Source organism: Alosa sapidissima, chromosome 17 (assembly GCF_018492685.1).
Source record: "Alosa sapidissima isolate fAloSap1 chromosome 17, fAloSap1.pri, whole genome shotgun sequence".
In the NCBI taxonomy this organism is placed as follows: domain Eukaryota; kingdom Metazoa; phylum Chordata; class Actinopteri; order Clupeiformes; family Clupeidae; genus Alosa; species Alosa sapidissima.
In genome coordinates, this window is record NC_055973.1 from 3674275 (window position 1) to 3686365 (window position 12091).

The 12091-nt window shown below is 42.0% G+C and overlaps 1 protein-coding gene and 1 long non-coding RNA gene across 13 annotated transcripts in view; one reads left to right on the forward strand and one right to left on the reverse strand.

The window, feature by feature from the left end:
- The window catches only part of ptprma (protein tyrosine phosphatase receptor type Ma), a 190291-nt gene extending 187181 nt beyond the window's left edge, over positions 1-3110 (forward strand). For all 12 annotated transcript variants that reach the window (XM_042067078.1, XM_042067079.1, XM_042067081.1 and 9 more), the window contains 2 exons: positions 1321-1456; positions 1835-3110. In XM_042067078.1, coding sequence (XP_041923012.1) covers positions 1321-1456; positions 1835-1888 — 190 coding nt within the window. In that variant the 3' untranslated portion in view covers positions 1889-3110. The remainder of the gene's footprint in view (positions 1-1320; positions 1457-1834) is intronic.
- A 3168-nt stretch (positions 3111-6278) lies between these two features.
- On the reverse strand, positions 6279-7994 carry LOC121687910. Its single transcript, XR_006024446.1, has 3 exons — positions 7899-7994; positions 6953-6958; positions 6279-6289 (listed from the first exon to the last, which is right to left on the reverse strand). It is a non-coding gene; the product is annotated as an uncharacterized LOC121687910 (long non-coding RNA).
- Positions 7995-12091: the final 4097 nt, after the last annotated feature.

Genomic DNA, 12091 nt, shown 5'->3' on the forward strand with positions numbered 1-12091 from the left:
AAGCTTAATATGCAAGTTTTTTAGCTTAATTTACCTTCATTTACCAGCTTCAGATTCATTGGAATGATTATATGACTTTTTTCGGGTTGAATGGTGGCCGTCTCGCTTCCCCCTAGCGCCTGTGAGCGGAAAAACCACCCTTGCAAATGCAGGCCGACGGCCTCAGTGTCAGGAAGTATACGAATACAAAGTATACGAAGAGTGTAACGAATTGCTTTACTGCATTCAAATACACATACACGCCAGGCACCGGCTAGAAAAAGGTAGTGATGGAGTTTCTCAGACATTCGTCATGACAGAGTAAGCAAAAAATAAGCAAAAACCGAGAAAACAGTAAGTAAATTGCTGAATACTGCATAGTTTACCTTTAACGTATGGACTGTTTGGAATGTATGTAAATGTGCGGACATTCTCTTCTCCATACACAGATCCATTCTTCACTTTGCTATCTCCACCTTTTGCTAGATATTCTTCTCATTCACTCTTCAATACAAACATATTTACACACACATACCCCAAACTCTCTATTGATCATCTCTCTTTCTCTCTCTCTCTCTCATTCTTTGATACACACAGACACTGAAACACTGATTCACACAACTAGACAAAGAACAGCAAAATGAGTTGCTTCAGACTATCCGCCCAAAGTATTGCTCCTGTTCATCATCGTGTTACTCCTCCCCAAAGACATGAGCTTAAATATTAGCACTACGCTGCGACTCAGAGAGGTTAACGGTCCTGTTTGAACTGAGCCATCCGAGAGTCTCCAAAACTTTTTGATACGTACTCCAAACACACCCCTCTGCCTCAGTGCAGTCTCCTGTTAAAGTAGGATTGGGGGTGGTGTGGGCTTTTGAGCGGTCAAAATGAAACACAGCAAGTCCCAAATGCAACAGCGCAGGGATCGGGCTGAGGGATGTAATCAAAAGCAGACCAGAGAGTTTAGGCTGCGGAGGCTGAGCGGGGAAGAGGCTTCTTTCTGGGCCATAGGAGGTGGCGGAGCACCATCTAGTGGAAAGAAGTAGAATTGACTTTACTTTGAAAAAAATTCAACCGAAGGAAGCGGAGGAAAAAAACATGTGACCACAATAGCCTCAAATAGTCATGTTTTCCTGTGTGAAGCAGTCTCCATTTCCCCCCATACGCACAACCACTGTTAGAATAATGTTTTTGGCAATCAGCGAAAGAATGCGTGTGTGCAAGACTTTTTTTCTAGGTTCTCACATGATGAATTCCAGTTGGTTTACTGGGACTAAAGACCTCTCTCTTTTCTCTTTCTCTCCCTCTCTCTCTCTTTCTGTCTCTCTCCCCCTCTCTCAGGAATGGAGGAGGACGTAGCGGGACGTTCTGTGCCATCAGTATTGTGTGTGAAATGCTGAGACACCAGCGCTCAGTGGACGTGTTTCACGCCGTTAAGACACTGAGGAACAACAAACCCAACATGGTCGACCTACTGGTACGCAACACTCTTGATGTCTCAGTACGCATTAGTAACTTGATGGTGTTATAGTACAGATACAATCTGAATATCCTCCTGTGTATAATATTGCTCAATATACTGTTCATTGCCCCAAAGGATGCAGTCACATTACAACTTACAGTATGCCCCAGATAGTGCACATTATGTTTTATTGCACATTAAGAAATTGTGTGTGTGGTGGAGCGGTGGTAATGTCACTGACTGATGATCTCAACCCAGGTTCAATTCCCGCCATTGCGAAACAGTGTCACTTTGGATAAAAGCGTCTGCTTAATATCAGTCAACTTTAAATTCGGATGACTACATCTGGCTGCCTGTCTAAGATGTTCTTTTCTCTTTCTGTTTGCCTTGCAGGATCAGTATAAGTTCTGTTATGAAGTGGCACTGGAGTACTTGAATTCTGGTTAAGTTTTTCGTCTGGGCTGGAGGCTTCCACCCTTCCCCCCTCTGCCCCGCCCCTGCCCCCACCCCACCTCTGGCACCCCGCTTAACCCCGGACTGAGACGCAAACACGCATGAATGTTTTTAAAAAGTGCTGGACGCGCGACCCAGCATAGGACAAGTGCTGCTTAGGCCGCCCCCTAAGTCAGGAGACGCTGGCGACGTGGGAATGTGGTCTTCGAACGGGGATCGCGAAGGATAAACGGGAATAACAAAACAACTTTGCGAGAAACCTTTGATGGTTTTTTTTAAAGGAAGGGAGGACCAGACGCTTGCACTGCCCAGCTGAACTGTCTGTGGTGATCCATGACCCTCCTTCATCTACGACCCCCCCCCCCCCCCCCAAACTTGATATTTGACCTTGACCTTTGACACCCCTGTGCTCTGTGTATGTACATTTCAGCAAGAGTCCGCTGGAGCAATGCGCTACTGTATCCCTCCTCTCCTCACCCTCGCCCCACCCCCACCCAACCAGCATCCCTGAACACTTTGAGGAGCACACTGATGTACTTTGACGCTCATTTGTCCAAGTCTTTTCATTCTTCACTTCCTGACACTCCTCTCTCTATCTTTCTCTCTATCTCTCTCTTTCACTTTCTCTCTCTCTCGCCTGTGATTCTTGTTAATTGCCTTTTTATCCTTGTTGGATTATAGTTGTCATTTCCGTTTTTGTGGGGAATGCAATGTTAGCGTAATGTTGATGTTTTGTTTGTATTATTACTGTTATTATTATTATTATTATTATTTTATTTTTATTTTATTTTCTACTTTTTGTTTGTTAATGTGAGGCAGTATGAAATGTACAGCTGAAGAAAAAAAACATGAAACTGGCATTAAGAGTGCGAATTCTAAATGTAATGTTGCCATTGCTATGGTCGCTAGGGGTGTCTTTACGCTGACCTTTGGGAACTGCTGATACAGTCCACGCGCAAGCTTACCGTCATGTCAAATGATCCAAAGCTTTTATTTGTTGTCCTTGTTAATATTGTAAATATTTGAAGTTCGGCAGATTATTTATTCATTGAGAGTTTTGTGAAGCACATTGATTGACAATCATGTTTTTATTTGGTCATTATTTTTCTCCCTTCACGGACTCTACATAATGTTGACAAATGCTATTGGTAGCCTTTTATTTATCTTGTATGGAGAATTGATTCAAACTTACAAATACATGCATATCTATATATGATTATGTGTATGATTGTGTTTTTTTCTTTACAAAAGAACAATTGGATCCGGATCCCCCAAATGCTAGAAACATCCCATTGTCTCGGAAAAAAAACAAAACTGCCGCAGTTTATCAAAACATTACATAGGTTACAATGATAACCCATAGACTGTTTATATAGAATATCTATTTTCAAAGTCTGCAAAGGGTTAAGGACAATGGAATACATTTTTCAGTGGCACACTGTAGAAAAAGAAACTTAGGTTGAACAGGAGTTGAAATAAAATATCAAAATCAGTTATATCAGATATAAACCAAATGTTTGTGTTTCACTGCCTGGAAATCAACTTAATAACACCTGTGACACACTATTTTGAGCAGATAGGGAAATGTTCTGTGACATTCAGTGGATGCAACCAAACATCCAGTAGGCCTACCCATTAAGAAGTTGTACAAATGATTGACTCCAACACTTTCACATTCATAAAAACATCAATTGTCATGCTACTTTTGTCTCAGTAACTAGACAGGGCTATTCCACTACATCCTGGTAAGGCAACAAAAATCATTTGATATCAGACACGATAAAATACAGTTTGTTGTTATGGAGGCATTACATAGATATGCAGAGAGGGAGGAAGTTACAACCCCATCTCAATGACTGAACTGAACTAGGCTAGCTAATTCAGTCAAAAAGTGGGCTGCCGCCATTTTTTTTTTTTTTTTAAAAGTCGTCCAACATGTGCTCAATTCTGCCCACATTTTCACAAACAAGCCAATTAAGCTGCCACAACACTGATGGCCACAAATTGACTATATGCAATGGAAGGCCCTCAGCCAGCTTTATATTTCCGGCAGGGTGTAGCAGCTGTTGTTTTATTGTACCTGTTTACATGGACATGGTTGAGTGTTGCACCTAGTGAGCACGTCACGATGCCAAAGAATTTATGTGTGTATCAAAGTTGAATAAAGAGTTGCGCTGTTGGGCATAAACAGGATATTCAGTGTACGAGTGAACACAAAAGTAGCATGCCGTTACAGTCCAACTGACGCTCCACCGGAAGTACATTTACTCATTTACATGTATTCATTTAGCAGACATTTTTATCCAACTTATCCAACCCGGGTTCGATTCCCGGCCCGTGGTCCTTTCCGGATCCCACCCGGCTCTCTCTCCCACTCACTTCCTGTCGTTCTCCACTGTCCTGTCAATTAAAGGCATAAAAGCCCCCCAAAAAAGAAACATTCAAGCAGCATTTCAGTGGAAGCCTTCATCTCCTTAGATTAATACTGCAATAACAAAGAGGATGAAAGTGCAGAAGTTTAAGTACTGATCAAAGTCTAGGGAGGCTACATACCCACCAAATTTCATGTGCCCCGGTGTTTCGGTGTATCGTTGACCAAAAATTCAGGAAGTAGATGACGGGGAAAAAAAAAAAAAAAAAAAACTTTGACAATCCCTATATGACCGCTTCGCTATAGCGGCGGTCATAATAATGTAGTATTTTGTTTTAAATTTAAATTCCATCAACTGGAAATGTGGAAAACCTACTTGGACAAAGATCCATGTTTATCTTGCCCCACACACAGTGAGGAGGATGGTAAATGAGACAACAATCCATAAGAATCACTGTTAGTGAGTTACAGAAAAAAAGTATCACCTTGGGGTCACCAAGTCTCAAAAAAATATTCAAAAGTGACTTCTGCGAAAATACATTATTTAGAGGGATTTCCAGGTAAAAGCCTTTCCTATCATATGATTACAATGTAAATGGCAGGAGTTACTGTGCTACAGTGGTTTTGTCTGGAATCATGGTCTATAGTCAGATGAAATGAAAATTTTACTCTTTGGTGAGAAACAAGCTAGGTTGACATACTGTACATAGAAGAATGACTATACTGAAAAAACACATGATAATGGTAACTGATGAAGGGTTTATGATACTAGGCTAATTTTATTCAAAGGACCCTGGAGACCTCATTAGGGTCCATGGTATAAGTCAAAGTCAAAGTCTGCTTTATTGTCAATTTCTTCACATGTCAAGACATACAAAGAGATCGAAATTACGTTTCCCACTATCCCACGGTGGAGACAAGACATATTTTACCAATTAAGTCCACAGACAAACATAACATTCAAGTAAACAATATAAAAACTAAATAAGAAGGCACATACAATGAAGAAATAAGAGCAGCAAAATTTGGGTTGAAATTGTGCAATTGTGCATACAGTAGACAGTCAATATAATAGTGCAAAAGTCAGGCCAATAAATGGCTGAGGTAGTTCTGTTTGACCTAAGTATGCAAGTGGCATAGTGGTGCAAGTTATGTAAGAGCAGCAGAAGTGTGTTCAGAAGTGTTTTCAGGACAACAGGACAACAACAAGTTGCAAAGTGTGCAAGTGTACAAGTGGAGTAGTGCAAGTGGAGTAGTGCAAGGCAGCCATTGTGGGTCCAAAGTCCAGGATGTTATGTAGCTGAGGGTGGAGGGGGGAGAGGGGGGAGAGAATTCAGTATCCAGTAACAGCCTGGTGTATGAAGCTGTTGGTGAGTCTGGAGGTGCAGGAGCGCAGGCTTCTGTACCTCTTCCCAGAGGGCAGTAGATCAAAGAAATTGTGAGCGGGGTGACTTGCATCACTCACAATTGTGGTCGCCTTGCGGGTGAGGTGGGTGGTGTAAATGTCCTTCAGGGAGGGGAGTGAAGCACCAATAATCCTTCCAGCTGTGTTCACTATGCGCTGCAGGGCTTTCCTGTTGTATTCAGTGCAGCTTCCGCCCCACACAGCTATACAGCTGGAGAGGATGCTCTCAGTGGTGCCTCGGTAGAATGTGGTCATGATAGCTGGTGGAGCACTTGCTCGCCTGAGTTTCCGCAGGAAGTAGAGGCGGCGCTGAGCTTTCTTCGCCAGTGATGCAGTGTTGGTGGTCCAGGAGAGGTCTTCACTGATGTGCACCCCCAGGAATTTGGTGCTGCTCACTCTCTCCACCACAGCACCGTCGATGGTCAGTGGCAGGTGTTGGGTGTGACCTCTCCGGAAGTCAACAACAATCTCCTTGGTCTTGCTGACGTTCAGCAGGAGGTTGTTGTCCCTGCACCACGTGGTCAGAAGGTCGACCTCCAACCTGTATTGAGTCTCGTCGCCCTTGGTGATGAGACCCACCAGAGTTGTGTCGTCAGCAAATTTCACTATGTGGTTGTTGCTGTACGTTGCAGTGCAGTCATGCGTCAGCAGGGTGAAGAGCAGCGGACTGAGCACGCAGCCTTGCTGGGCCCCCGTGCTCAGTGTGATGCTGCTTAAGATATTGTTGCCAACACGTACTACTTGAGGCCTCTGACAGAGGAAGTCCAGTAGCCAGTTGCAGAGGTAGGTACTGAGTCCCAGTTTGTCAAGTTTGTAGTATGTAGTTTGTTGTGGTATTATGGTGTTGAATGCAGAACTGAAGTCTATAAACAGCAATCTCACATATGAGTCTCTTTTTTCCAGGTGGGTGAGGGCTGGGTGGAGGGCAGAGCAGATTGCATCCTCTGTGGAACGTTTGGCTCGGTATGCAAACTGGAAGGGGTCCAGGGTGGGGGGGAGAATGGATTTGATGTGTGACATGACAAGCCGCTCAAAGCACTTCATGATGATGGGTGTCAGTGCCACGGGGCGGTAGTCATTGAAGCAGGATGGAGCAGTTTTCTTCGGCACAGGTATGATGGTGGCAGCTTTGAAACATGATGGGACGATGATGGCTTGCTTCAGGAAAGTGTTAAAGATGTCTGTGAAGATCCTTAAGCTCCTCAGCGCAGTCCTTCAGCGCACAACCTGGGATGTTGTCTGGGCCTGGGCCTATAATGAACTTCAAGAAGAACTTGAACACAAGACACTAAAAGTGGATCATAATTGGATCATTTAGCAGGTCAATGAACCAAAACATACTGTATGCTCAGATCACAACAAAAATGGTTTACTGAACAAAAAATCAAGCTTCTACCATTATCATCTCAGTCCTCTGATCTGAACTCCATGGCAAAACAGTGGGGTGAGTCCAAGAGGAGAATGCACAGGTGAGGCCCTGGGAATCTGGACCATCTGGAGAGGTTTAGTAAAGAGGAATGGTCTCAAAACCTTTGCTTTGTATTCCGTGACTTTAAGGGATGTATTACCAGCTGGTTTATTGGCAGAGGGGGGCCGTAGATGTTTTAAATGCAGGGATATTAAATGTTTGCAATAATTGTGCCACTTGTCTTTTTGTTAAAAATAGTTATTTCTTTATGAGATATTTCTATTTCACAATAAATTTGCTTTCCTTTAAGATTGGATTTTTCCTCATTGTTTCCATTGTGACACCAAGATAACTTTTTACTCAACTGTACCAAGGGTGCCATTCAGTGTGGAGAACACTGTAGAGAAGGGTGAGAGGGGTGTCCCTGCTCTGGTAGCATGTGGTAGGTCCTTCCTTCTTGGTACAACTACAACTACAAATTAAAATAATCTGGATTACCATGAGTGTAGTGGCGTGCGCGCTCTTGTTCGCTCTAGATTCCGGGAGATTTTATCTAATTTGCGAGCGTCAGGGAACTGCGGGAGACTCCCAGAACTTCGGGAGACTTGGGATGTCTATAGACAGCATTTTGTTGCCAGCAGAGTGTACAACGTACCTTAATGTTGTCATGTTTAGCTGACACAAACTCTCCTCCCTCCATTGTTGTTTACGTTTGCGTAGGCTATTACACGAGTTGTCCTCATGCTGAAAACATGAGCATATGACGTTAATCCCCAAGACAAGAAGAAAGCAAAGAATATATTTTACTAAGTAAAATGACAAAATAGTAACGCACAATGACTTGGATAAGTAACTTTAATCTGATTACTGGTTTGGAAATAGTAGCGAGCTAGATTAGGCTACTCATTACAGAAAAAATGGTCAGAATAGAGTAACGCGTTACTGGCATCACTGGTCAGGACCCAAAGTGCACCACACAAGTGACCTGCGTACAGTATAATGGGCTGTTGTGAAAGGGACGGGAAATAAATAAAAAAGTGAAGATTGCTTCAGCATCCTCTGGGCCCACCTCCCATATTCATACTGACTTGTGACCAACATATAGCCATAGCATTATTATGGCAGCACTCTGTCCTGTATCTGAAGAACACCCTGACTGGTGAGAAGACAGTGTAGGCTAGTGACAAATGGCCCCACATTTTTGAGATACCCCTACCGGAGGTAGAACTAAACGCAACAATGTTTTTCCTTATCTCTAAGGTCTCCCATATATGAAATGGATTCTTAGCTAAAAATATTTTACTGCTAAGATTGTTAAATTAACAGATATTGTTATACACCCCAAATCTCTCCGCATTTGAAATTATGTTGTATCAGCCCTACTCAGCCTTCTTGGTGCAGATGTGCTCTCACTTTCAACATTTGCAACTTGCTGCTGCTCACTGATTTTTGTCTTACTGCAGGAGTTCGCTATACATGATAAATGATATGAAACTTTGATTTTGGAGAAAATATAATTTGTATATGGAGCCAGAGTTTTATGGACATCACCATCTCTCTCTCTGCTGAGCAAGGGTAAGTATGCGTTGGAGGCCTTCTACTGTGGGATTTTGGACATAGGGATCTTTTTTCTTGCCCTTTTCAAAATGTTTCCCACAAGCTTTGGATCCAATGTCTGTAAGACATTCTCCATAATTCAAGAGACTAGTGAAAAGGAAAAATTTCAGAATTTTCATCGAAATGCAAATCAAGTTGAATTATACATGAAACATTGGTCAGAGGGCTAAGTACTTTCTTAGCTAGGGAAAGTAGTTTCTACAACTAACTGTTTAGCTACTTAGGGGTGAAGTAAGCAGTGTAGGCTCTACTGTCCACTGCTGGTCTGGACAGACAAAAGCTAACAATATTATTTTCCATTATTCAGTAATGACTTGACCAAAACAAAATTCAAGTGAATATAAATATTTTAATAAAGGTGTTCCATTCCAATGTTAACCTGATTCAATTGGATCTGTGTTTCATATGAATTGTTTCATACTGGGACATATGAAATGTATCATTATTAAATGTAAATATAGAGCAGCACTTACCTTATGTAACTAGCCTTGAAAATGAATGTCATCATTCTCACCACTGATAATGTGATTTGGACTTGGAGACTGTATTTTGCCAGTGTTCCGTTTTCTTTCATTTTGGACACCTCATACATTGAGTGACAGAACACCCTGATTCGTCATACTATATTTACATATTTGATATTGTTGGATTCAGTACAACCCCACCTTTCCCATAAGCTATCATATGCGTTGCTATGATAATCCCTGGTAAAGCAGCTACAAAGTAAATGAAAACATTTTGCATAGATATTCATTTTTGCATGTCCGCTTATTTTAGGTGTATGTTTACATGTCTCTATTCATTCCATACATCAAGATATTCACATCCAGTCTTTTCTAGTAGGTAAAGCAACTTCCTGACTATAAACATGCCAAGTTTCAAAACTCTCAGACCTTGTGTGATTGATCTGCACTAATTTATATGCCTTAACTCCAATACGGACAGGCTATATTTTAGTTATTTTTTGGTTTTGGGGTGTATAACAATATCTGTTAATTTAACAATCTTAGTAGTAAAATATTGTTAGCTAAGAATCCATTTCATATATGGGAGACCTTAGAGATGAGGAAAAACATTGTTGGGTTTAGTTCTACCTCCGGTAGGAGTATCTCAAAAACTAAAGCCCTTTCTGACCATTTGTCACTAGCCTAGTGAGTATGCATCTCTTTTGAGACTTACTCCAAGAGGCCCAGGAAACCATCGTTGTTGTCTATGGGGCCAAATCAGTATTTCAACAACACCTTGCCTTTATATAGCACTTTTCAAGGAACCCAAAGCGCTTTGGAGTGAAGGGGTCACTAACCGTCAATGTATAAATGCATAGGCACCTGTGTCCACAGATTTCACCTCCGTCTATGACTGGAGTTCCAGCGGTCTGCACAAGATAGGAGTGTGTTTCTCTCGGCCCCTAAAGTAGCTGATGAAGCAGAGGAGGCCATGCTCTGCTCGTCCAGTGTGCTATTAATAGAAACAGCCACTGTGTTTCCTGTCTATGACACAACACTCAGTCTCAGGATGACCAGAGGGCTCAGTCTCATTGGACACTTGGCATCCATTATCTATCATGTCCCACCACATTACACCATAGACACGTTTGTCTTTGTATGCAGAAAGGTCGGTCTGAACTTCCCTAAGCAGCTGACTAAACCACAGTACAACACATACTGTAGATGCAGTATAGCAGATGTCCTTATGAAAGGGCCACTACGGGACAGCATGCCCCCCACCTGCATGTCTTTGCCAGGGCTATAAATGGTCTGCAGTGGGCTGAAAAGACTCTCTGCACAGTTCCACATGATCCACACAGTAACACGTGCCAAATAGATGCATCTATATGTCTCATACAGCAATACACACTGCATGATTTTGTGTGTGGTGATGGCATATATCACCCAGGGCCTTGTCAGGCTGGCATCTGTAATCACAGCCTCTCGCCACACAGGGGTGCGACCACATTGGGTGTCTCCTGCAGTGACAACAAAGCCTCTAGAGGTCTACACTTCACAGGAACTTTGTATCACATTCTTCTAAGTGGGAGGAACTTAAAGGGCTTATAAGAATGCATAATGGCAGACAAATCAGTTACCGACAGATGAGTAGGTATAAAGGATGTGACTCCTCTACAGGAAGGGAATGTGAATAGTGAGGTCACTGCAGAGTGCAGAAGATCCTTGTCTCTGTCACACAATATTATCCAAAGTGAAACCAATAAATAAATACACTTGAAGGTGGAAAACTGGACTGGTATCTAGCATGAAAACTGGTTCATTGCCAGTCATGGTCAAATTGTTGGGAGAGTTCAACACCAAGCTGAATCAAGAAACTAATGAACATGAGCTAATACCCCAGTTAATGGTATAGCTTTGCTAAAAGAGAGAACACGTAATTATCTCTGATATTTATCTCATGTAAGGTTACATGTGAAGGGTTCAGATGCAAAAGCCTCTAAATGCCACCTATGTCAAAAATGAGATAAAGATGGTGAGGGGATGCTCTCCACACATAGTATATGCTAATCAAATAATTTAACTTCTAAACCCACTAAATACCACTCTCTTCCTGGTCTGAAATATCGATTTATAGGCAAAAACCTATAGGAGCCTGAATTTAAATGCTCATTTAAAAGAAAAGTGGTCAGACGGATTTAGAGGGTTTTGCATCTGAACTCTTCATGTCTTTATTTTGTCTTGGGGCTCCCTATTACACACAATTGCAATTGCACTTCACTGCAAGTTTTCACTGAACCACAAGAGGGCATCTCATCTCATTGTGATGCTAGTTAGGCTGATTGGGGATATCCTATCCTGATCCTTTTATTATACCAGCAGATGGCAGCAGAGGGCATCTCACGAGTTCAGTGAGTTCAGTGTTGCTGATTAAATGGATTGTCGCTACATTCGCCAACTTGAAAGTGAACTGTCACACTCTGCAACGCAGAAGCCTACATATTAAATATTAGAAGAAGTTAGATATTTGTGAATGTATTGGCTACTGTACATTTTTTGTAAATTTGTGTAAAACCGACGTCGTTTAAAACGTCGTGAATTAAAACTTGAAACTATGTTACACCCATGCGAAGACCATTATGCGCAAAGATGGTCACTGACTGAGATACTGAATGTGCACCACACCGCGCACTTTTATTATGCCTATATTTAACACAGGTTTAAAAATCATTTAAATTTCATCATATCATGTGCAACATCTCTAGCGTAGAAAATATGGCAGCTAGCGTTTCCAACACATTATAATTATTGTTGTAGTGTATCTCCAATCCTGTCATCAGTGACAACTCCCAACATCCAATAGATATCCCCCCTAGGAAAATAAGGAATAAATCCCCTCCAATAGCCGCTGATGAATTAGAGAAAGGACCTCCTAACGGCGTGACTTCAA